The sequence below is a fragment of the Thermobia domestica genome, chromosome 12 (genome assembly GCF_964235325.1).
Source record: "Thermobia domestica chromosome 12, izTheDome1.hap1.1, whole genome shotgun sequence".
Taxonomy (NCBI): Eukaryota; Metazoa; Arthropoda; class Insecta; order Zygentoma; family Lepismatidae; genus Thermobia; species Thermobia domestica.
In genome coordinates, this window is record NC_137465.1 from 74222622 (window position 1) to 74249829 (window position 27208).

General features: G+C 36.3%; 1 protein-coding gene across 2 annotated transcripts in view; it reads left to right on the plus strand.

Annotated features, from left to right (window-relative positions):
- LOC145666515 (cyclin-dependent kinase 7-like) overlaps nucleotides 1–27208 on the plus strand; it is a 155985-nt gene that overhangs the window by 59895 nt on the left and 68882 nt on the right. For both annotated transcript variants that reach the window (XM_081733802.1, XM_081733803.1), the window contains exons 3-4: nucleotides 2507–2615; nucleotides 22019–22191. In XM_081733802.1, coding sequence (XP_081589928.1) covers nucleotides 2507–2615; nucleotides 22019–22191 — 282 coding nt within the window. The remainder of the gene's footprint in view (nucleotides 1–2506; nucleotides 2616–22018; nucleotides 22192–27208) is intronic.

The window sequence follows — 27208 nt, forward strand, 5'->3', positions numbered from 1 at the left end:
GCCAATGCACAATTCAACTCCATCATCTTCTGCCACTGTTTTAAAATCTGTCAAATCATGTCCTGCTACTTGCTTGTCCACTACTCCATTTCTCAAATCTGTCAAGATATCTCCCTCTGATTGGTAATTTAGTGTCCCCATTGTGTAAACATGATATAGCTCAGGCACTCTTCTTGATTCTGCGACTACCGGACGTAAACCATTAGTATTAGATTCTTTTGCACTGTAGTTATTGTTTTCAAATTTTTCCACCTGTAACTGGTTTCCCATTGCCTCCACTGATCGTAATATACATGCTGGTACAAAATGGTGTAAGCCAGTGCATTTAAAACAACGCTTGCCAAAACCTGGACACTTTCCTCTTATATGACATTTCTGACTTTATTACATCTAATTTGTCTTTCCTTGTTCGGACACGTAGAGTCGCATGACAACGAATATCTAACTCTTTTGTTTATCCTTCTGGGCGAATTTAATCCATTTTATGTATATCTATCCTTGTTTTGCATAGATTTTAGCTTCATAATTTCTTCTTGTAATTTACAAATTACAAGATCACGTTTCCTGAATTCCTCCAAAATCCACAGATGAAGTTCTTTTCCACTCGGTTTTTCCATATCTTGTAGCATATCCTTATACGTAGCTTCCTTTCCATAATATTGTGCCATTGTCTCAATTGGAAGCGTAGACTTCTTTTATAGACTGCGCCAATCTGTTGGTCTTTAAAATCAGTTAAGGTAAACTCTTGCCTTAATCAATCTAACAATATCAATGCCTTTATTTAATGCTTTATGAACTCCTTTACATCTTCTGACAAAAACATTGCACTTTTCTTGATGCCCTTTATTTCACTCCTCACAATAAGCATATATTATTATTTAAACATCTCCATATCTCATGACTTAATTAATCCACGTCTCTAACTTTACCCTGTTTAAAACCTCACACATTTTCCTGACACAAACTCTGAATTAACAGCAACTAACTTGTTATCATTCAAACCCCATATACAACAACATAATATCTGCTTAACTACACAGCAACCATTCTCCTTTCCTTTTTTCTTTCTCTCTCTCTCTCTTCGGTACAGCTCAAACCCAAAAGTACTTTCCGCCCTAAAGTATTACTAAAGCCTTGCATCATTCCATACTCTAAGCCCCTTTATATTTCATACCCCTAACAGGATTATATAATATTTTCCTTTTGTTTACGTTTGGCTTGAGTTCGATTAGTCGGATGTGTACGATAAGACCTCAAAGAAAATACTAACTTTAGTTGGTGTAAACTATATGCATTTTTGGAGTCAGTGCAATTTTGTTTCATCCATTGTGATATGAATTTTATGAAATGTTCTCGGATTGTGAAATGGTTTGCTGTCAATTAGTCATATTTTATGTGTACGACCAGAACCCGATGAAAATATTAATTTTAATTGATGTCAACTGCTGCGCATTTCCATTTCCCTTTTTTGTCCGGCACAGTAGTCGGAAACTACAAAAGACCGTGTTTTTTTAACTATTATTTGCCAGTATTTATACTTTACTTGCTGTCCAAAATCCAGCTCCGTAGGCTGAACCCAAGGTACCAATAAAAAATCCATTTGTCACATGTAGTCTCCCATATACTCCACTAAAAAATCTTTTGATACTTGAAATTATGCTCTTAAACCTCATGGACGTACCTAAATGCATATTACAATTATTCTATGAAAAACTATTAACATTTATGACCATCTACGGAATTATTTTTTCTAATTATAGCTTTTAAAATCATATTCTGTGATTTGTTAGTGTACAAAGCTCAAAATGTATGTAGGATAGTGTCTCTCAGTGATGGGCACTGAACTCACGTGCGATGGATTCCTGGTTATATCCTGAATCAAGTGACTTTGTGGTGTATATTATATCCTTAGATTTTCTCGGGATTCTTCTGTTCCTCCCACATTTTTATTTAACTAATTATTCCATAATAATTAATTTCTATCAGTTATCTGTGTCCTTTAGTATAGGAAATATATCCGTAGGACGGTAACAAAATACTTTGATTTTCACTTCGAAAATACAGATAAAAGGAATTACAGGGAGAAGTGAAGACTTATCTGGTTTTTAAAGGGTGATTCACTTGTAGATACATAGTGTGTTTCAGCACATGGCTCTATAAGGAAAGTTCAAAAGAAACTAAAGAATATACACCTTTGAGGCAATCCTACCTATGAATAAGAATATTACAGATGTTCTGAAGCAAAGGTGCATATTCAGGTTCCTTGAACATGACTGTATATATAAATATTTCGTATATCTATAGTGTTATCTATAACTTTATTCATTACATGGCTTCGTTGTTTTTAACTGGAATTATCTACGTGTATATGGAAGTTTAAAGAAGGAATACATAACGTTAGTGTTTTGTAATATTTTCCTTGAAATTGTGAATTATGTTTAAACTTTGATTAGGAACGAAATTTAAAATGTAACTAAGACCTGTGTGTTTCGTACTTATGTTACAGATCAAAATAGGCAGTCGAGCGGAAGCGAGAGATGGAATTAACAGGACTGCACTTAGGGAAATCAAACTTCTTCAAGAATTGCGTCATCCAAATATAATCGGATTGCTTGGTAAGAAAATTCGGTGTTTAAAATAAGTTCCATAATACTATAATTGCTAATTTAAGTTGCCGCGTACAGAAAATGTATTTTGAAGTAAAACCTATTACTGATTGTGCTGTATGTATTTCTAATGCAGAATTAGTAGTTATTAGTACCGTATCTACGTATTTACTAATTATTTTGTAAATAGTATATAACAAATATACATAATTACTGCAATATAAATTGTTGCATGTAACAAACACTGTATATGTGTAAGTGTCTTAGTTTCCCATTCGCACATTATAATATTTTAGCATTGTAATTACGGTATATCCTCCATTTTTTTTATTCCTTCTGTCCATGACGATACACGAATAAGGTGTATAGTTCCAAGAATCTCTGTCGTTTTCCCTTTGCTTACTTTCGTAGCTTTCCCCCACGAAAAGTGACATTTCTTTTCCCTCAAGGGGACTAGTCATGCTCAAGGAGATGAAAATAATCGTTGATGAACGATACACTTGCCAATTCAAGAAAATATTAATTATAGCTACATTTAAATTTTGTACTATAAGTAAACACTTAGAGTTACGGTTTGAAGTTACATTGCTGCAGTAAAATTTAAATAACTAACCTGAGCAAACAAACCACTACTACCTACGTAAACACAAGTCAGTACTACACTATTGCTGAATAATTATCTTTAAAAACTAATATAAATAATGTAGTGTCTAATGTGAATGCTTATTGCGGCTGGAAGATTTATTATGTGATCCATATCCATTATGATTTGAGCAGCATTGAACTAATTATCCTCGATTGTACGTAATATAAATCACTTTAAGAGCAATTTTATCAATAAACTTTTATTTTTGTTTAAAAATATTATTTTCGCTGTGATATCTTTCATCACTATCAATACGAAGGTAAGGAAAATGAAAGTTGAATGTTCCTACGAGAGGAGCAAAAGTGAGTACTTTGAAGTTTAGTAATTATTCCCAAAATGATCAATCGGATTTTAACATCATTTTTTAGCACCAAGGCTTTGGAAGATCTTACCTACTGCTTAAATATAACATTCAACCACTACTTGGATTCGGCATCCTATCAAGAGTCGAAGCTGTGACCACTACTAGTTAATTGCACGCTCTTAGAAACAGAAGGACACACAGCTGTATCCAAAGTTTAACCAGCTTCAGTGCATATTTCTGTAAGAACTGAATGATATCCTGAACGAACTGAACATTTGGGTATAATTTAATAGTATCACTGTTGCGAATGTAAATTTGCAACTGTGCTGACTTAACTCAAACTTTTCGAGGCATTATATTTATATCCTCTGTATAGTTTACTGTTGTATGCATTTTAAACTCATCATAGAAAGAAATAGCTTTGCTTTTCGAGAATACAATTAAACACACTTAATTTAAAATAACAGTATACGTAACTGTTTCAAGTCGAGCATCGGTGATAAAATTTGGTAATAAATACATTTGACAACAAAACTAGAGCAATGTGACGTAGTAAATACAAATGTCTATCATAAACTCGAAGGATTCTGCATCCAATAAAATAATAAATACTGCATAAATCAGGGTTTGAAAAAACCCGGGTATTTTTGAAAAAACCCAACCCACCTGGGCCCATGTGGGTTTTTTCGGGTTTTATTGGGTTTTTTCGGGTTTAATTGGGTTTTTTCGAAATGTTTCAATCTCTTTGGGGTAAAAATGTTAAAATATGATTTACATTTTATGAGTGTCATTGTCACAACTTGCAACAACTTTCTATTCACTGCTGTTTTGAAAAAAACTGCCGCCATTTTGAAATTTTATATTGGATCGCCGAAAAAATCCATACAGCAAATTTAGAATGTCTTGTGCTTCTACCCTCAAAATATCAACTTAAAAAGTCCGAAAATTCCACCTTGTAGCATGGATACCCGCTATTTTGAAAAATGGACGCCATTTTGAAATTTTATGCCGCCAAAATATATACAGCTAATTTAGTCTCTTGTGCTTCTACTTTGAAAATTTCAACTTGAAAGACCTAAAATTGCGCTTTGTAGCGTGGATATCAGCAGCGGCGCAAATTTGTCTTCAACATTGGGGGGACGGGTAAGACGGTATATATATATATATATATATATATATATATATATATATATATATATATATACACTCCATAGTTCTGGATAATCACAATAACATTTTAAAACATTTTTCTGATCAGAACAAAATGAATTATTTAATAACTATAAATATATCGTATAGTTATTAAATAATTCATTTTGTTCTGGTCAGATATATATATATATATATACATGTGATGTACAAAATATTTATGAAGGCGAAAAACAATGCTGAGGAGGATTACCCATGTCGGTCCCGGCGTCCTCCACAGGGACATAAAATATGACGACATTATTGCTTTATAACTTTAAAATCCGACCGGCAACATTGAAAACTGTTCACAAGGGATGATCCAAATATGATCATTCCCTGTAAACAGTTTTCAATGTTGCCAGTCTGATTTTAAAGTTGTAAAGCAATAATAATATCGTCATATTTTATGTCCCCTGTGTGGGACTCCGGGATAACATGGGTAGGGAAGCAGGGTTGTCTTCAGCTTTGGGATGCGGTCAGATTTGAGGCTTATTCTGGGAGGTATCAATTTCTTCTCACTTTCCTTTGTGACAGTTGGACACAAATAATCACATTTCTTCCTAAAAGACACATTTCCAATCGGATTATTGAGGGGGACAGTTCCAATATTGTAGGGGATATGTCCCCATCATCCCCCCGGGATTTTCGCCAGTGGATATCAGCTATTTTTTTTAAAAAAAAAAGCGCGCCATTTTGTAATTTTACGTTGGTATGCTGCCAAAATCTAAACAGAAAATTTAGTGTGTGTCTGGTTTGTATCCTGAAAATTTAAAAGACCGAAAGTTGAACACTGTATGATAAAGGCAGACAAACTAACAAATGTAGATCGAGTCATCCTAGGAGCCTCAGTGACGTTCGCCAAATATGAATACCAAATAGCTATATTAATTTAAAACAAAGATATAATTCATCAAAATGTCTTAAATATTTTTCAACGTAAAATAAGTGGTCTTATTGTTGAAGTTCACTTTCGATGCTTTGTGCATTCAGTTACGGGAATTACCCGAGCACTTGTTGCAAGACCGTTCTTTCCGAAAATTAATTTAAAACAATTAACAAAGATAGGCCTATAATTCATATTTTATAAAGTAAATGTTTCAAAATATCTAAAATGAAATGAAATATCCTCCAGCGTAAAATAAATAAATTTATTGTTGAAGTATTCACTTTCGATGCTATGTGGGTTCAATTGCGGGAATTTCCCGAACACTTCTTTCACGACGGGTTTTTCCTGAAAATGCAGCTTGTTTTACTGTACATCGAAACTTCCATTAATACTGAAGTTTGAATGCAGCACTTGAAATAGTAAGCGTTACGTAGTCTTCGGAACTCCGAGCATTAAGCTCCTTAATTTTGACAATAATTTTTACGTTATTGCTAGTGTTGATTCTACAGAATGCTTATTTGACGGCTAGCAACAAATGACTGAACTTAACTGTTGTTGGAAAACCGAATTTTACTGAATACTATTGTTACCATCGAAGGTAAGAAATAATACTAATAGTTTTACTAATGTATTTACATATTTACTGTTAGTACCGGCAACTATGACCTTAAACCCGTCAACGTATGAGGGATAACGTCCCTCGGCGGCGCCGAGTCAGGAAACACACTATTCACGGAAAGTATTTTCTAAAATATACAATCGCTTACTTTACTTCAAATAGGCTATAAGCATAATCCGCACATTAATTTGTTCTACAATTATCTCAAGCTCAGGTGAGGTTTTTTATTTATTTATTTATTCATTCATTCAGTGCATTTAGAGCTTTATAAAGGTCTTACGTGAAATATTGTTGTCTATCTTAACATGAAAGCATATAATTCGCCCAAAGAAAGTTTAAAATCTGATAAAAATAACTTTCAATGTGATCACCTTAGTTGTACCAATATTACACTAACAAAAAGTCAAAAACCCAGGTGGGTTTTAAGATGGGTTTTTTCAGGTGGGTCCAACCCGAAAAAACCCGGTGGGTTTTTTCGGGCTGGGCCCACTTGGGCAAACCCTGGCATAAATAGTAACTGTTACATGTGGAAAAAAGAGAAATGTTCCACAGTGGACTCGAATGTCTCAAATTTTGCGAAACGCTGAACTCTGTTGTGAAACCTAAATCGAATACTGCTACTTTGAACAGAATAATATGTATCTAATAATCCAAATAATAAACGCAAAGAATCACTCTTAATGTATCCTGTAGAAGGCAGGAGCATCATCATAGGCATTCTGCCATTATTTACAGGCCACTTTCCGCAACTGAGAAACGCCCGTGCTCTGCGATCTTCCGATAACCTCTTCGACTTCACGTAGGATTTTTCTGCTTTGATATCGTCCATCAGTTGTAGCCTCCGTCATCTCTCTCCCTCTCCATCCTGCCACCATACTCTCTAGCACGTCCCTCATGATACAGTTTCTTTCTAGCCAATGCCCCAACCAGTTTGTTTCCTCTTCTTAATAATATCTAAAACTATCCTTTTCTCCCTACCATTCCTAACACCTTTTCATTCGTTTTTCACTCGACTCAGCCAATTCTCCCCATTCTTCTGTGCAGCCACATTGCGAAAGTTTCCAGTGTTTTTTCATTATTTTTGCTTAATGTCCATGTTTCTGACCCATACAGTTCAATACTCCATACGAAGCATTTTATGAGTCTTTTTCTCAACTCTTTATTCATGGTCCCACAAAATAGTATTTTCGTCCTCCTAAAGGTTTCTTTCGCCATTCCTGTCTGTTTTTATTTCACGTTCGCACTTCATATCATCACTAAATGATGCTACCCAAGTCTTATTATCGAAAACTAATTACCTGTTCTATTCCCCCCCCCCTCCTATTTTTAAATTTGACACCGACCGCTTCGCTCCAATCACCATGGCTTTTGTCTTTCAAATATTTATTTTCATCCCATATTCTTCAGTCCTTCCTCAAGTTTTCTAGCATCTTATTGATTGTATTTTCACACTTCACAACTGCCATATCATCTGTAAACCCTATACTTCTAATCATTGTAGCCCCTACCGAAATGCCGTCTTGACTGTGTAGGCTCCTTTTCACTCTCTCTCTTTTAGATAGATATTAAATCATATTGGCGGGAGACATCATCCCTGCCGAACTCCCATTCTAATAGTGCTCTTCTCAGTCATTTTCTCCCTTATTCTAACACTTACTTGTTGGTTCATATGTAGGTTTCTTATGAGTTTTTCCAGCCATATCAGCTCCTTGAGCTCATGGCCCCGCGTGGCGTAGTCGCTAACGCTCTCGCCCTTGGTTCGATTCCCGGTGGGACCATATGGTCGAAAAAGTGTAACAGCTTTCTCAGGCCAGCCATTTTGAGTGAGGTTTTTCCTGAGTTTCCCTCACTCACACAGACAAATGTCGTAATGGTACTTAACTTAATGGTCCCAGGCCGCTTCCTTCCTTCCCCATCCTTTCCTCCTTTCCTTTCATCGGATAGTGTGCTCACCGAAGGACGTCATCCTTCATATATGTGACGGGCTAAATGGCCTTAGATGCCGACAGCCCAGAAATCTAATTCCTAATCAACCTTGAGCTCCGTCGTTAAGCGGTTAGCTTACGCGCCTTTGGTGTGGAAGACCCTGGTTCGATTCCCGGCAGGAGCTCATGTAGTTCGGATTCCACGTTAATAGTAGGATCTCATATAGCTTCGCTGCTGGAAGGGACGTTAAACTCAAAATCAACTCAACTCCAACTCAGCCTTCTTTAAAACTCCCAACAGCAATTCCCAATTCACGCGGTCAGAAGCCTTTTCTAGATAAGTAAATACAACATACACCTCTTTCCCTTTTTCTATAAACCTTTCATCGATTACCCTCAATAATCCAATTGCATCTTTTGTGCCCTTACCTCTTCTGAATGCGAACTATTCCTCTTCAATTTTTTTCATCTTTTCTTCGGTACAACCTTTTCTTCATTGTTGAGGACAGAATTTTCGATGCATGCAGTATGAGACTAATAGTTCTGTAATCTTCATATCTCTCTGGTTCGATTTTTTAGTCATCATTATCATGATCGTCGTCTGGAAGTCTTTGACCACTCTTCTGTTTCATTTATTTCATTGCAGAGTCGGAACAATTCTTTTTCTTGCCCTTGTCTTCCATATTCTTAATGAATGAATTCGATTGATATGTCTATCCAGGTTTTCTTCTCATTCCTGATCTCGGATCTAGCTTTCTTTAAATTCATACCAAAGAATACTAAACCCTTTATCATCCTCGCGTACTTCATTTTCTACTTCAGTATCTACACCATACGGTTTTTCCCTGTTCTCATATAAGTCTTCAACATATTCTTTCCGTCTTTCTAAGACTTCTCTTCTCTCGCTGATTACTTTCTTATTTTCTACTGCCATCGTAATACTAGTTTCTTTTCTCCGAAGTTCCATAGATTTCACCTCCTTATACGTCTCCACATATTTCCCAACTCTCTCTAATTCTTTTATGTTCTTGCATTTTCTTTTGTAAAACTCTTCCCTTCGTCTGTTTCCCTTCGTAACTCACTTAAAAAAAAAAAAAATCATGGTTTTTATCCTTTTTGGAGTCTACCACAGACTGAAGAAGGAAGTTCCCAAAGCGCTACCTGTTACATGTAGAAAAAAATTCTGCTACATATTTTTGGCGGTGAGTGGCGGAATCTTGCTTTTTCTGATTGAATATAATTACCGCTCACAATATTGTGATATTCAGACATTTTTGTTTCTGTCCTCACGAACCATATCAACCATCTGCTTCTAGCATCAAAATCTACTCGACAAGGTCTCCTGAAAATGTAAAGGACTTAAGTTACTGATTATTACATCATATGTTATAGTATGATAAAAAGTTGAAAATTTCATTAGGACCCCATTTTCTCAAAAACTCCACCATTTAAAAATCTGAATCTTTTTACAACTGTTTGAGAAGTATCTAAGTATTTAATATCCGTTAATCGTTACTGCGGCTGCAGCCCTAAGGTTCGCAATTGATTACTGAAATTTCCATTTTTGTACTTGGAATGTAAATATTTTCAATGGGCATTTAGGTCCTTTGAAAGGTGATTTGAAAGGCAGTATGAAAATTTTTAGAATTTAATCCTGGCATCAAATCAAGTAGAAAAGTTCCTATAAACATGGGTCGAACTCCGCTTCGTTTTCGAGTTGCAGGGTTTCCAACTCGGGATCCAAAATCGGCTCGGAACAATGGAAAATAAAATTATATTTTGCGTTAAATCAGAAACTATGCTTTAAAGTTATGATAAATTTCAGAAAATTGCTTTGTATCAATATAATGATTTTTATGTGGGTAAGGGCGATGCAATTCGTTTGGCAGCGTTTCCAATTTGGTAGAACTTTTATTTGTTTCCAAATGATACTACGTGGTTTTTATTTGATATTTGGTATTCATTAATGATTGTAAACATCGAATGGAACACAATTTTCGAAAACTTACGTGTATTTCATTAAAAGGTTTTACCTCGTGCATTATTGATAGTTTGCAACATTGAATGTGAATTTCACTTGATGTTTACCATCATTAGTAAAGCCAAAATGTCGAATAAAATCTACGTCTGTGTAAGTTGTAATAATAATAATAATATAATAATAATAATAATAATAATAATAATAATAATAATAATAATAATAATAATAATAAGAGTTTTTATTATTGCAGAACTTCTCATAACTACGCATCAAGTTCGAACTTGTTCAGGAAGCGAAATGATATCTGCTCGGCACGGTGTTGTGAACATCGTCCTAGTGTAATCTGGAAGCATGAAAGTTGTTTTCACTGGTAACATGACTTTGTAGTGCACTAATTACAGTGTTTGTATGAATAACAATGGAGGAGTCCTATTACAGTAAAGACCGTATTAAATGTGTTTATTATGCTAAAAGGCATAAGAGGATTGTGTACAGAAAGAATTGTCTACAAATATTTTACCTTACTGTAAAATATATGGATTGCTTAAAGTGTCTGCCCAAACGTACTATTAGGGGAGGATGATTATTTGTGTCCTGTATACAAGGCGATTTGAAAAGCAGTATGAAAATTTTAAGAGATGAATCTTTCGCCGTAGTCTGGGTTTCACCGATGACGGTCGTTTTAATGGCGACACATTCATGTTCAATACATTAACTGTCTGGTTAAGGGTTTCCAAATTACATTCAGAGGAACAAATTCTTCGTCTTGCTGGTGCATAATTTCATCTTTACACTTTCTTCCGTGGTCAATATCACACACGCATTCACGTTCTTCACGGTAAATATTCAAAGCATCCTTTACACAAATAATCATTCTCCCCTAGTACTACGTTTGGGCAGATACTTCACGCAGTCCATATATTTTACCGCGAGATAACGTTTTTGACGAGAATTCTTTCTGTACTCAATCCACTTACACCCTTTAGCATAATCAATACATTTAATACGGTCCTTACTATAATAGGACTTCTCCATTGTTATTCGCACAAACACTGTAATTACAGTTTGGTCCAGAAAAATATCTACACTAAGAATTTTGATTGAAAAATATCTTTCAATCTGATTTTCGTTCAAGTTTGCGTTTCTACACGGTCTCTTTTGGTAACTGCAAAATTGCATTTTACTCTTTAAATTGTTTGTAGGTTTTTTCACTGACATCTGGATTTGTAGGACTAATTTTCTGTGTTGTGTGTTCGTTTAGGGGAAAATGTACTTAATCTACAATGGTTTCAATCAGGGTGGGAAAAAATCATGATTTTTTTAAAAAAAAATCTTTTTGTTGATTTTTTGATTTAAATCGATTTTTTTTATTTAAATCAAATCTTGCTCCTCGTATAATACAAATCGTGAACTGAAGAAAAAACATTAGGACTTAGTATTAAATGTAAATTATGCCATTTAAGTGAAAGTATTGGGGTTGAATTTTGAATTAATCGCCAATCGTTAACCAAGGGCGCCGATTCTGGAGGGGCCCCGGCCTCCCCAAATCTCATGTGGCCCCTTTATTATATTTATGAATATACAATATTTGGCATAATTTTGAATGCACTTTGTCTTAAAATCCGCATATATATATATATATAATATTCCTTCTGCATCTGAATGTGCCACCCAAATTTACAGAGAAATCGGCGCCCTTGTCGTTAATCTATTTCAATCTAAACAATGTTTCTTCAGCATTAAGGAGAAAATACAGCAACGTTTATCAACATGACACTTCTTTTCACGAAAGTTACTGATATTTCGCAGTGGCATATTTAAAAAAAAATTGGAACTAGCCAGCGGCACGAAATACATATAAAGTACATACGTTTCACCTAAAATTAAGTAACTAATTCTATGGCCTATGGAACCCGGAGCTTCAATGCCACGTTTACAAAAGCTCTACATTGACTTCTATCCTTGGCCAATTGGATCCAGTTTCTACTTTGCATTCCTATTTCTGCGAGATGCATCTTAATATTGTCCTCCCATCTGCGCCTAGGTCTTCCTAATGATCTTTTTCCGATTGGTTTTCCAGTTAAGACTTTGAAAGCGTTCCTACTTTCTTCCATCCTGGCTACATGACCTGCCCACCTGAATCTCCTAGACTTGATGACCTTAACAACGTTTGGTAAACCGTATAATTTATGTAGTTCCTCGTTATGAAGTTTCCGCCATTCCCCATTCTCATCAATCTTGAGTCCGAATCTTCATCTCAGGATCTTGTTCTCAAATCGTTCCAAGATGGCGTCAAGCTCGAAGTCGATGCAAAGTGGTGCTCTTATTGTTTATCTTTTTCTCGTGGTTGTGTGTAGTGTTTATGTGCGTGCTCTACTGTCTTCATGTAGTAACGGTGCTGTGACTTTCCCAAATGAAGCATTGCCAATGAAACATGGACTGAAGTGTAGTGGAAGATCATTTCATTTTATTGCTGCTGCCTTCATACCAAGAGGACCGCCATGTGCTCTCTCTGGTACTGCTAACAGTGACGGAGGAACTACCAGTGATTTTGTGACAAGGTATGAGTCAAAAGCAAAAAAACAGTGCCTCATTCTCGTTTGTTTTCTCCTCCTTTGTGGTGATATTCACGTAAACCCTGGCCCACCCTGTCCATATTACACTAATGCTTTCAATATATGTTATCAAAATGTTCGTAGCATTAAAAACAAATTACTTGAGTGCTCATTGAACCTAGGTGAGATAAGGGAACTGGATTGTTTCGCAGTGACCGAATCGTGGCTGAATGAATCAGTGAACGACAGTGAAATTAGCTTTTCTAATAATTTCACCATTTATCGTAAAGACCGCATAGCTCGTGGAGGTGGAGTGATGATTTGTGTAAATAATAAGTGGAAGAGCAAGAGAAGACTGGACCTCGAACGGGATTGTGAACTTATATGGGTGGAAGTATTTATTCCAAAGCGTCGTTCTGTGTTTATTGGATGCTTCTATAGGCCGCACAAGAACACCCCCCAGCACATCTTAGAAGCTTGCCATGACTCACTGTTGCATGCGTTGTCACACGGTGACGTCATCCTATTGGGTGATTTCAACCTTTCCATCACGTGGCAGGACAGCAAGCATGGAGTCGCTAAAGATGGAAACGACAGTTATTTCATGGACAATTTTATTCATGGACTTGGTCTAGGTCAACATAATATGCATAATACCCGCAATAATAGCAATCTTGACTACATTCTTTCTAACTTAGAACCTCGTTGTGTTGTCCCATGCAGAAATCGTTTTCCCTCGGATCACGATTCCTTGGATGTTTCTTTCGATTTCCTCCCCTCCACTACTACAAACCAGCCCCTCAAAAGTAGGTCACAACTTCTATGGAAGAAAGCCCCCTGGGGTGACATCTGCCGGGCTATTGAACTGTTTCCTTGGTGTTTGTTAGAGGTAGGAACTGTTGACGACGCTGTGGACTTATTTACATCCGTTGTCCACTCAGCCATAAAGGACTTTGTGCCGGTGAAAGCATCAAAATCGAACAGGTTTCCGGTCTGGTACGACAATGAACTTCGTGACCTTCTTAAAAACAAAAAGCTTGCCTGGACTCTATGGAAATCACATCCGAGTGACTACACATATAAAAACTTTGCTAGAATTAGAAGTCTTGCCAAGAAGGTACAGCGACGTAAATATTTTGAATACATGGACTCAATTGGTGATTTTACTGTTAGTAACCCTAAAGTCTTTTGGTCTGTAATTAAATCTAGAACAAAATCTCCGGGCATACCGGCAACAATTCAAGATGAAAATACTGAAGCGAGTGATGATCAAAGACCAGACCTCTTCAATAACTACTTCTGCAAAACATTTACTTCCCTTTTCTCTACAACCCATCTCCCCCCTCTCCATTCCATCTGTTCGGACACCTTATCCATTATCTCTACCACCCCGGGCGAAGTTCTGGCTCTCTTGCTATCGTTATCTCCACATAGATCACTTGGACCTGATAAAATTAGTCCTCTCTTTCTCAACAAAACTGCTTCAGTTATTGCGGTTCCTCTATCTATCTTATTCAATAGATGCTTCAAGGAAGGGTATTATCCCACCAGTTGGAAACTGGCTCACGTGACCCCAATATATAAATCAGGACTTAAAGATCATGTATCCTCCTATAGGCCAATATCTCTTCTTTCTGTAATATCAGTTATCTGCGAAAAAATAATTAAAGACAGGCTACTTAAATTCACCTCACCTTACATCCATAGTTCTCAGCACGGCTTTCTACCGAAAAGCTCAAGTCTCTCAAACTTAAGTACTCTTCTTTCCTGTGCAGTCAAATGTATGAATAACAATACTCAATTAGATGTTATCTACTTTGATCTCTCGAAGGCCTTTGATTCTGTCAGTCACATTCATCTTCTTCATAAACTCTCCAATAGATTTAATGTACATGGCAAATTTCTCTCTCTAATCACAAGCTACTTGAAGGACCGTAAACAGAGAGTTGTTCTTTCAGGGGCGACTTCTAACCCCCAACCCGTGATCTCAGGGGTGCCTCAGGGGAGTGTACTTGGGCCTCTACTGTTTGTCCTGTATATGGATGATCTCTACACGCACTTATCAGCTCAACCTAGTGGCCTTCTGCTTTTTGCTGACGATTGTAAGTTATACAGAGAAATATCGTGTCTCCATGACACAATTGCTCTACAGGAAGACATAAATTACCTTACAGGCTGGTGTGAAATGTGGCACTTGAAACTCAACAGTAAGAAATGTGACAGTATTACTATTACTTTGAAAAAGTCTCCTGTTCCCTCCACATACCATATCAACGATTCCCCTATCACACATTCTGCTAGTCATAACGATCTTGGTGTCATCTTTGATTCAAAACTCACCTTCTCTGACCACATCTCCTCAATACTAAAGAATTCAATGCGCATGTTGGGACTTCTTTATCGATTCACCGAACTACGCACTGTTTCTTCATTAGCAACTTTTTATAAGACTTTAATAGCGCCCAAGATCGAATACTGCTCTCCCATATGGGCCATGGCAGCACCTACACATCTCTCCAGACTTGATTCTGTTCTCAATTTCTTCATTGCTATAGTCCGATTTCGTGTTCCTGCACTCCGAATATTATCTAAGAAGGAGCTCTTGCGACATCTTAATATTCAGACTCCTGAAGTACGCAGAATTATCTCTGATCTGAAATATCTACATAAAATAGTTAATGGAACCTTAAGATCGGAAATATTACTTCAGGAACTATCCTTACGTGTCTCTTCCCGCATCACTCGGAATACCCACCTATTCCATCTTGCCCGTCCTAGGTTGGCTGTTATACAGAGGTCTCTTTTTTATAGAATACCAAACAGTTATAATCAAGTAACAACTGATGTGGACATTTTTTCGAGCTACCCAGTGTTTGAAAGAGCAATTAAACGAGCTTTGACGGAATAGTTTTACTTTTACACTCTTTTTTTTCTATGTTGTTGTTATTGTTGTCTTGTTTTTTTTTTTCTTTCTTTTGTTAGCATGTCCCTGTGTAAAATGGCAAAGTTATGCTGTATCTGGGAAATTGTTCAATAAATAAATAAATAAATAAATACTTTCAGTCTATGCTCTTCCCTTATAGTAAGCGACCATGATTCGCAACCATACAGAGCAACAGGCATGATTATCGTTTGATATATTTTAAGCTTCAAATTCCTCGACAGAATTCGCGACAAGAGATTTTGAACTGAATAATAACACGAATCCCCTGCTTTTAGTCGACATTTAATTTCTTCGTAAATATTGTTTTTGTCTGTTAATATTGATCATAGATATTTGAAAATATCCACTTTATCGATATTTTAACGCATACAAAATTTGCCGTATTATGATCCCGAGGAACTTCTATGTATTTAGTACATACATTTCGCTTAGTTTTATTTATTTATTTATTTATTTTTTTAGGAGAGGGGATCGAACCCCTCTAAATGTGCTCCTTTTATCTGGAAACAAACAAATAGACGTGGACACAAGAGAATTTTCGTCTTAAATGTCCATGGTGATTTCCCCGCTGGAATAGTTAACGATTTAAAAACCGTATGTTACGAAGAAAAGAAAGCAGGATTCACCCGTTATCCGTTCAAAACGGGATTTTCCCTAATCATCCTCTGCATGATACTCGTTTTCATACTGTGCTTACATACATTTGAGTCTCATTGTGTTATGATTATTATCTTCCATAATCGAAATAACATCAAAAACTGGATTTTACTTATTTTCACTTTAAATTAATTTATTTCGAATTTTGATTTAAATCAACGATTCTTATTTAAAAAATCAAGCGATTTAAATATTGATTAAAATCGTGATTTAAATCAATCCACCCTGGTTTCAATGCTCTGAAATATTCATTTAATAGGAAACTGAAACGTATTAAGATCAAAGACATGCCATTTAATGTACTGTGTGGGTGCTAGATGGCAGAAATGTTTGAAGTTCCAAAATGGTTGCCCTAGATGGCGCCATTGTTCGGTTCCCCCCCATTTTTGAGTCAGCTGTTTTCTAGGAGGCAGAATGGTGAGAAAAGAGTGCATATTGACAAGTTTGAAAACTGCTGGTGCTGTATTCTAAATTTCAAAGCTTGGTTGTGCGAATACAAAGCTGTGTTTGTGTTAATACTGTTACATTCAGTGATTTGGTCATATTCTTAGTTTCTACATCATAAGAAAAAAAAGGACATATCTCCAGGGAAGCAAGGTATGGGACTGAAGTCGCAAGAAATATCGAATAGAGAAATCGCAAGAAAGTTAGAAATTGACCACAAAACAGTGGTTAATATTTTAAAACGTTAACTCGAATGGTAAGTCCAAAACTGAAACTAAACTGAAACTCGAGTGGTAAGTCTACGGCATCGGTGTAGATGTAAAGAAAAGGCAAATCCGAGATTGTGCAGGGCAATCAAAAGGATTGTAAAGCAAAAGAGAAAATTAAGTGTAAGGCAAGTTGCTGCGAAGATAAAGGAGGACTTAGGTGAGAGTATTTCACACCAGATAGTCACACATAAATATTAAAAAGAAAGGCCCGTAAGGAAGTTTCGTTTGACATAAAAGGACCTGAAGGATAGAGAGAATTCATGGATATCTTTGTGTGAAGTGGAGAGTTGATTATTGCAAAGCGATAATTTTCTCAAATGAAAAGAAATCCAACGTTTTCGGTAATGATAGTGGTGTAAAACTGTGGATAGGTCCACAAGAAAAGTTAAAGCAAGAGTGTATCATGGAGAAAAAAGTTCAGTGAAAGTGTAATGCTATGGGGAGCAACGTCTTTCAAATGTGTAGGAAGAATTAAGTTTGCACAGGTCCAAACGATGGTTTATCATACTGTGAGATACTAAAGAAGGAGCTTTTGAATACAACTAGGGACCATTACAGTGGTTTAAACATTGAACAATTCATTTTTCAATATGACAATGCATCGTGCCACCGATCTAGAGCCATCCAACTGTGTGCGTCAGAATTGGGTATTCAGAGGTTATGGTGGCCGGCCAATTCACCTGATATGAACCTCATCGAAAATTTGTGGGCTATTATGCCTTTTGAATTGAGCAAATACTTTGTGGTAACAGAACAGAATTAATGGGAAAAGTGTTCATTTTTGGTAACATGAAATCAAGCCAGATACATATGTGAGAAACTTTTTGCATTATTGTCGAAAAGAGTTCTCGAACCTAAAAAAGCTAATGAACGACACACAAAATATTGAAATACTGTTAATTTTTATGTTAACTATTGTAAACTGTATTGTAGAGCAATAACATGAAGATATATTACATAATGTCAGTAAATAGCATCTCATTAAAGTCAGTAAATAGTCTTATTAAACAAAGCTTTTAAAGAAAACATGTATGTGGGGATATATTTTGGGACCAAACTGTAGTGCAATAATATAAAATAAGAAATGTTCTTCTTCTTCTTCTTCTTCTTCTTATTATTATTATTATTATTATTATTATTATTATTATTATTATTATTATTATTATTATTATTATTACAACTTACACAGACGTAGATTTTATTCGACATTTTGGTTTTACTAATGATGGTAAACATCAAGTGAAATTCACATTCAATGTTGCAAACTATCAATAATGCACGAAGTAAAACCTTTTAATGAAATACATGTAAGTTTTCGAAAATTGTGCTCCATTCGATGTTTACAATCATTAATGAATACCAAATATTAAATAAAAACCACGTAGTATCACTTGGAAACAAATAAAAGTTCTACCAAATTGGCAACACTGCCAACCGAATTGCATCGCCCTTACCCACATAAAAATCATCATATTGATACAAAGCATAGTTTCTGATTTAACGCGAAATATAATTTTATCTTCCATTGTCCCGAGCCGATTTTGGATCCCGAGTTGGAAAATGCAACTCGAAAATGAAGCGGAATTCGACCCATGTTTATAGGAACTTTTCTACTTGATTTGATGTCAGGATTCAACCCTAAAAATTTTCATACTGCCTTTCAGATCGCCTTGGGATCGCCTAAATCCCCATTGGAAATGTTTACATTCCAAGTACAAAAATGGAAATTTCAGTAATCAATTGCGAACCTTAGAGGCTGCAGCCGCAGGAACGATTAACAAATATTAAATACTTAGTTACTTCTCCAACAGTTGTAAAAAAAATCAGATTTTTAAATGGTGAGGTTTTTGAGAAAATGGTGGCCAAACATGGCGTCCTAATGAAATTTTCAGCTTTTCATAATCAGAAACTTAAGGAGGAGACCTTATCGAGTAGATTTTGATGCTAGAAGCAGATGGTTGATATGGTTCGTGAGGACAGAAACAAAAATGTTTGAAATTAGCAAAATTTTCACCAAAGTTGGCAACATTGCGAGTGAATTGAACGATTTCTGTTGGACCAACAGACGAATTTTGCCCCTCGACCGAAACACACTACTTTACATTCTTCCTACTCTCGCGATTATGGTACTAAGTATACTCGTTTCTCTATAATAAAATTTTTAATTCGATATGTTTTTCAGTTTTTCAAGCAATCCGAGAGAAGGGCAGCGATTTTAGAAGGCTGTATATCGAAGGAAAATTTTTTGACGCAAAAAGAAAAAAAAAGGTCTAATAATATTGCATGTAGATCCCATATAAAAAAAATGGATCAAATCTGAAACTATGATGGGGAGCAATTTTGTTTCACCTGGACGAATTGAAATGGAATCGGTTATAGGTGGATGGATGTTCCAGCATAACTTTTAATGCTTGAACCAATTTTAACCAAACTTGGTACACATATTACTTACAAGTTGGGAAACAGTATGTTGGGGACTCCTTTGAGACACCTAGAGGAAATGAGAAGGGGTGACAAAAATGATCGAAAACGACCGTAGTTAGTTTTCGGGTGGTAGAGATAATTAGTGACACTCCCGATGCCATTTATGTTCAGATTTAATCCTCATTATCACCCTTGAAGGGAAATGTAAAAATAATCAAAAGTGGCCGATATTAGTGTCGAAGTCATAGTTTTTTGGGGTTCCTCAGTTGATTGGTGACAGTTCCGTTGCTGTTCAAGTCCAGGTTTAGTCCTCAGTGGGAGTAAGTTCCCTAGCATCCCTAAGGGAGCGTGGGAAGTATGGAAGTGTAAAAATAATCTATATAGTATCGAATCCACAGTTTTCGCGATCCGCGAGACGAATAGTTGCACTGCTGATGACGTGTAAGTTCACGTTTAGTAATCCATTAGCACCTATAGAGGGTGAAATGTAAAAAATATTTGAAAACTACTGATATTAGTGGCGAATCTAGTTTTTGGTGTATCTGAGATGAATAGTCCTACCAGATAGCGATAACATTCAAATTCGGCTTCCATTGGCATGGAAATTGAGAAGGTGAGGAATAAAATGTCTCAGATTACCCAAATTAGTGTCGAATCCGTACTTTTCGTGGCCACTAAGCTCCTAGGTGACAATCCCAGTGTCATTTAAGCCGAAGTTTAGGGCTAAGTTAAGTTTAAGCCTAGGCAAGAACAAACATGTCAGCAGGATTCGACATTTACAGGGCAGCACGCCAAAGGCGTTGCTCGTCCATCTATATATATATATATATATATATATATATATATGTGAATGTATGTTTAGCTCAACTGTGGAACGCCTGAACCAATTTCAATCTATCTTGGTAGACATATGACTTACATTCTGGAAAAAAGTACAGTGGGAGGACACCCGAAGAGGCGGAATGGAAAGGGGTGACATGCAAAAATAATCCAGAACGACCGATATTAGTAATTAGTGATCAATTGGTAGGTTTCGGGTCGCTGAAATGAACAGTGAAGCTCCTAATGATGTTTAAATTAAGTTCAACTTAATCTTCAGAGAGCAGGTAGAAGCAGTGAAAAAATATGCCAAAAATGACTAAGATTAATGTCGAATTCATAGTTTTCGGGGTTGGGTAATCGGCTGACCTATTTGAAATGAATTTGGAACATCGTTAGTATCTATCTCAAACTGCTTTTTGTTTTTTATCATATCAATTTGATTCAAGGATGTATTCTGTGTCTACACGTCCCTTCACTTGTGCAGCGTATTGTTATTGCAGTTTCCTCAGATCTTGGTGTGTTACTCCTTTCGTCGTCCATTTCTCTATTCGTCAATGAAGGTATCAATGGCAACGGTTTTCTTATTATAATGGGTTTATTTTCCTCCCATGTTGCATATGTAACTTCAGAAGATTCATCTGGTATGGTTTCCAGAACAAGTATCTGTAAATCAAGTCTTCCATTTCCAAGGCAGTCATCACATTCCTGAAACACTGTACATCACGGGCTACTAACAATTTCACATGTTCTAGCAAGTTGTTCTATGTCACACCTTCAAGTAAGGTTCTTTAAAGTTACCACAGAAAGTTCCAAATTGTCACAGTATATCTCTAGGTGAGTGTGGAAACACCCACTTGTGTCATAGTACATAAGACTTCGATTTTCCAATGTGGAATACTGAATGTACTAAAGGATACTAAAATACCACAAGCAGAGCACAGTGTTAAAGGAAGTACTGCTTTCGCAATGTGTTCTGCTCATGGTATTTTAGTATCCTTTATGTTATATTTATTCATTCTGTGGTGCATACTACACGTTTTTTTTTTTTTTTTCTTTCATCCATTATTATCCTTGTTATCTTACGACTGAAGACGGAACTAGCTAACTCCGCAACGTTTGGAGAGTTTCTAGTTTCCACACGGTAGCATTTATTGGTGAGTAACCAATTCTTCGTTAATTTAACAAAATAAAGCTTGTGAATCAGTATATGTTGTAAAGAAATTATGATGATTTCTGCATTCATATTTCTGAAGGGCGAGACATAAGGCCTTTGCTTCAAGCTCATAAATGTTCGTTACTTTAAAGAGACCCAAGTGTTTCTTAACTACTCGTTCAAATTTTATTGTATTTAATTACATTTTATTATTGTGTGCATTTGTGTTTGGTATTATTGTAATTGTAGGCAAACTCCTTGGAACGTGTAAACTCTGTTGAACTCTGTTTTCGGGCCTTCGTGTAGTCTTAATGATGACTAGAAAAATAAAATTGTGTTTCTGTTTAAGAAAAATACTGTAGTTATGTTAAGAAAGATAGCTGAGATCATGTATCTCTAAAATTTGCCTACTAGATAGATATAAATTATGTATGTTCGTTATGTCAATGAAAAATTGCTGCTACTGGTAAAAGTAATGAAATTAGATAAAAATGAAAGTTACTTCTTGTTATTCTGTATTTCAGTGTAATTCTTTTACTGCAGTAATTAATTTACTCAATCAGTTGTGCTACATTAAGTTTTAACTTTTCAGATGTCTTTGGACACAAATCAAATGTCTCTCTTGTTTTCGACTTTATGGATACAGATTTAGAGGTAATTGTAAAAGACACCAACATAGTATTAACGTCTGCCAACATAAAAGCATACATGCTAATGACTCTTCAAGGCTTGGAATATTTACATCTAAACTGGATTTTACATAGGGTAAGAGTAATCAGATATGAGTATTATAATAACAGGTATTAAAAACTAAATCGTAGATTTTTTTTTAAGTATATGGTAGCGCAAAAAGATGGGCATCATGTTTTTTCCTTCTTTTCTGTAAAACATTAACTATTATTAAACATATAGTATACATCAGGTGAATAAGATAGATAGATAGATATATTTGTCATAGTATGTCTCAGTGGTTGAGCATCACCTCTGGCGCTTGGGGTTCCGGGTTCAATCCCAGCCTTTGCCAAGTGAACTTTGTGGTGGACAAACACCGTGTGCGTGGGTTTTCTCGGGGTTCTCCCGTTTCCTCCCACTTTCTTCATTCCACCATTTCATTCATTTCTCATCTTCACCGTCTCCTTTAGCCTAACCGGCATAACCGTGGGACGTAAAACTCAAAGATTTCATTTCATTTCAGTGGTTGAGCAGGTAAACATGTATGTACAGCCCTCCCCCTTTTTCACCGTGACTTTATGCTTAGAACACCTGCTTTCGGTGTGTGTACGTAGGTTTAAACTGCACTGGAAAGTGAAACTCCTGGATATAAGCTTTTGATTTGGTTTGGTTTGGTTCAACAGCGAGACTATATGAGACGGTAGACCTACAGCTAACATGGGATCCGAACCACATGAGCTTTCGCCGGGAATTGAATCCAGGTCTCCCTCGCCTAAGGCGCTTACGCTAACTGCTTGGCCGTAAAGAATCTTCTGGATTTAAATTGCCACGCATAGGTTATTAAAGATGATCTGTCTCAGTTAATAGAGTAGTGGTTTTTAGCGTTCATAACCTCAGTGCTACTGTAAGGAGATAAAGCACAATCATAAGAATACAGTAATCTATTCATTTTATGCAAGTGATAAATAGGGAAGGAACCCTTTATATTTTTAAACACCAAGTCTTCTGTAAGTATGTCTTCGAAATTCAGAGTAAAAATATGGGTCCGATTGAGAGAACGAAGGTAAGTGTGTGCCAACCACTTAACCATCTCTTTCCCTGACTAATTATACAGGTGTACTCACTAATCATGTTTGTGTTGTCATTGAAAACTACAAGAACTGTGTAACAAATTAATATCTGTTGTGCTTCGACAAGACAGTATGCCTAATTCAACTGATATAGGTGTTAATTATAGAGAACCTTTATCAAATTAATTAGGTACATGTATATGAAAAATAAAGGAAACGTGGAGATGTTTTTTAAGATCGAATTTTCTATAGACGTAGATTGAATAAAATTCAAAGAGTTAAAAAAAAAAAAAAAAAAAGGATGACAGACGGAGATCAAACTCATCTCTGCATTTTAACGTGCTAGTGTGCTGCTCATTATGCCACTGACACCGGATTCAGCAGGTACAACAGTTATTAGGTTGTGGTAGATTCCATATGTAAATGGCTAAAGTGAAAATCAACGCGAAGAATGGGAAGATTGTCGTTACTCTAGGAGAGAACAGGATAGCATAATGATTAGCGCACAAGTACAGTAAACGAAGACCAGGGTTCGATCTTTGACTCATTTACGGTTCTTCATCTTTGAATAGCGATATATTCATCTTATTTTGAGCTTAGCCATATCCGGCTGATAGTCATGATGTTTACTATCTTGAAACAACTAATTTTGTGAGTGTCTGATGCATCCGGAGAATCTTCCTTTATACAAGATTTACTGTTGCCAACTTCCTATTTTGAGTTACTTAGAGAAATTCAGACGCTCAAATATATTTTGAAGAAGTGTACATACGGCCAATTAGTGTTCCATGTTATTTACAAAATTTCACCAATTATGCAAGGACATGGATAACTGGTTAAAATATCCCTATATTGAAACAATTATTGTTCTGTTGCGTATTCAAATTGTGCGTTCAATTAACTGCATCACAAATTTCTTTGTTGCTTGGTGCTTAACGAATTTGCAACCCGCCACTGAAAAATTTGTCACCAACACTACTTTCTTCATCGTCTGATATTTCTTAAAAATCTTGATTTCCGTTGAAAATATATGTCCCGCTCGTTAAGTTATGTTTCATTGAAACTGTACCATTTCCGAAATCTGTATTATATGCAAAACAGCAAGAGCATCTAATCTTAAGATGAGTTATTGATCGAGTTAAGTTCACTAATCTTAAGGCTGACAGAAATATTGTCAATCTGTGCTGTAATAACCTTTCGCTTTACAGAAGCATTATAATCTACTAAGAAAATATCATCAGCTGAGAATAATTTAGGTGAAGTGATATCAGTACTGATTCCTTTCCATAAATTTAAGTCCGTCAGGCATATATCTTAGCCAGTGTTACAAAGATATTCTACTAAATCTTAAATTGTAATTTCTAGCGTAGACAATTTTAAGTTAACAAAATGATCAACGAATCTGCATCTGATTAACAATCACAACGAATTCGTCGTTCTTACAACTTATTACATAACCATGTGCAACAGAAATACATACATATATCTACAGTGGCGGATCCAGAATGTGATCAAGGGAGGGGCTAAACCATAGTTTGCCGCATTATCCAGTGTAAAGCAGAATTGAAGCCCATTTTATCCAGTGTATACCTGAGCGTCAAGGGGGAACTATAGCCCCTCTTGGATTCGCGCCTGTATATATATATATATATTCGGTTTTTCTTTATTGGCTACTACTTGACCGTCAGTATAGCCATTCACTTGTTTTCAGAGAAATTCTGATTACACGCTCTATGATTATTAGATCCACGTTTACAATCGTCACTTTTATATTATTAATAATTCTTCGTACGCAGAGAGTACAGATGTTGTGCTTGTAGCACTAGCCAGCACTAACGATTGACATAGTGTTTGTTCTCAAATTTATTTTGTAAAAAAGTGCCGATTCTACCTTGACGTCAAGGCATGATCGCCACTATAATATTTGTTTCTTATAGCATAACTAGTACTGTAGCAGTACCGATTGGTTCAACTTTTATTAAGATTCTCAGATGTGGCGGTTTTGACTTGATAAACGTCCCTTCGAGAAATGTTTCATATAGTTTTTTTTTTTTTTTTTTTTTTTTGTTTTTTTTTTTTTTCATTTGTGAATCTCTTAGATGTTTCATTCTGTGAGGCGGTGTTAGCGCAATTTGTGGTGTAGCTCCAGTGCGAGATTCTTCCAAATAAAGTTGGAAATCGTGCGTTGTGAGATATCTGCCATATGGCCAAACTTCTCTGCGTTTGAATGTTGCCCTGTGTCGCTGCTGTCCTAATAGCGCGCTCTTTATTCGTGGTTCGAGTTGGCTGGGGCCGTGTTCTTCTCGTAATTTCCTGCCGACTACGTACTGTAGGAGCCTTTTGGGCACATTGTCGGATGGTGAGATCAACACTAGCTTTGCTGACGATTAAGCTATCTTCTTTGCACCGTTTTACAATTGCTGAGTGGCTATAATGGGCCACAAATGAACCATTCCCAGAAAGCTGTCATCGTCTCATGGATCATGCTCAACTGATACTGTTTCCGAGTTCAGGCTTCAGTGAAGCCAGCAATGTATTGGGACAGAACAGCGGTTAAACATGTCGTTCGGGAGGGTTAATGAAATTCAACTATTTTTAGTGTGGGCAACCTTTCATAATTTATTTTTATTTCTTTAGGATTTGGTCGACTACGAACAGGATGGAACCCAGGACTTTCTGGTCAATCTCTTCTTTTTATCATCCGGAACAACTACATCCTTTTGTGACCTTGCTCTGTTCTTCGGAAATTGTTGGTTTGGGCCTATGTTTAGGTCGTTCCTTCTTGAATGAATGTCTTGAGTCAATACGGATTCTAAACTCCTTCCTATTATGAATCACATCCGCTGTAAGTCCACTCTCCACTGCGTGTCTTCGATCCTCTTCTACCCGTTTTCTTGTGACCTTTAGTCTTGTGATGTACTTGAAAATATTCTTTGTCAATCGGTTCTCGTCCATTGTCGTTAGATGTCCGTGTGATTTCAGCGTACCCTTGCATATTGCGACAGTGATTCCTTCAGTGTGCATATAAGGATGCTATTAATTAATTATACAACCTGTCCTGAACTTCCTATCCTACACTATCTTTGGTTTCTGCTTTTATCTCATCGTCACCTGGTGCTTTTTTTTTTATGTTGCAGGCCATGTAATGCTTCCTCGAACTCGACCTGAGTTTAAAGTATAAATTTTCACTGGTGTTTCTTGAACAATGAGCTTTCTACTTCTAGCTTATTGTTCGTACAAACTTCGTCAGTGTTTCTCTTTTTCACCCCCCCCCCCTCTCTCTCTCTCTCTCTCTTGATCTTCAACAATTTGCATTCCCATTCTGCGTGTTCTTGAAAAAAATGTAATAGTTTCCCATTGCCCTTACAGTTAAGAATGCACTTTCTCCTCTCCTTTTCTCCTCCTACGTTGCTTTCTTCTAGTCCTTATTTCCCGACTATTTTCCCTTCTGTATTTCTCTTACGATCGCATTCCCATATCTTACTACCTAGGTAGAATAAGATTTTCTTCTTTTATATCCTCCGTGATGCTTTGTCATTTCATACACTTGTTGTTCTTCGTCATCGTACGTTGTTGTTGGCATACTGCTATGAACTGTCGTGTTTACTACTGGTATTTGTGAATTCTTATTCATCATGCTATCTTCTTTCATTTTAGATCCAACTCTAGTGACTTCGTTTTCCGTTGCCGATTTAAGAATTCTATACTCACTTTACCACAAGTGATCTTCTTTCTGTTTTGCTGATTTGTAGTGGACAAACACCGTGTGCGTGGGTTTTCTTGGGGTTCTCCCGTTTCCTCCTACTTTCTTCATTCCACCATTTCATTCGTTTCTCATAATCACCGTCTCCTTTAGCCTAACCGGCATAATCGTGGGACGTAAAACTCAAAGATTTCATTTCATTTTCTGTTTTGCTGATTTCCACCATACCCTCCTCCAGTTTTTCTCTTCAGTTATTCTCTATAATACTACATCCTTAGACTCCTGACGTTCCCCAAAATCCTTGGAGCTGACTGTTTTTGTAATGGGGAGTTCTGAG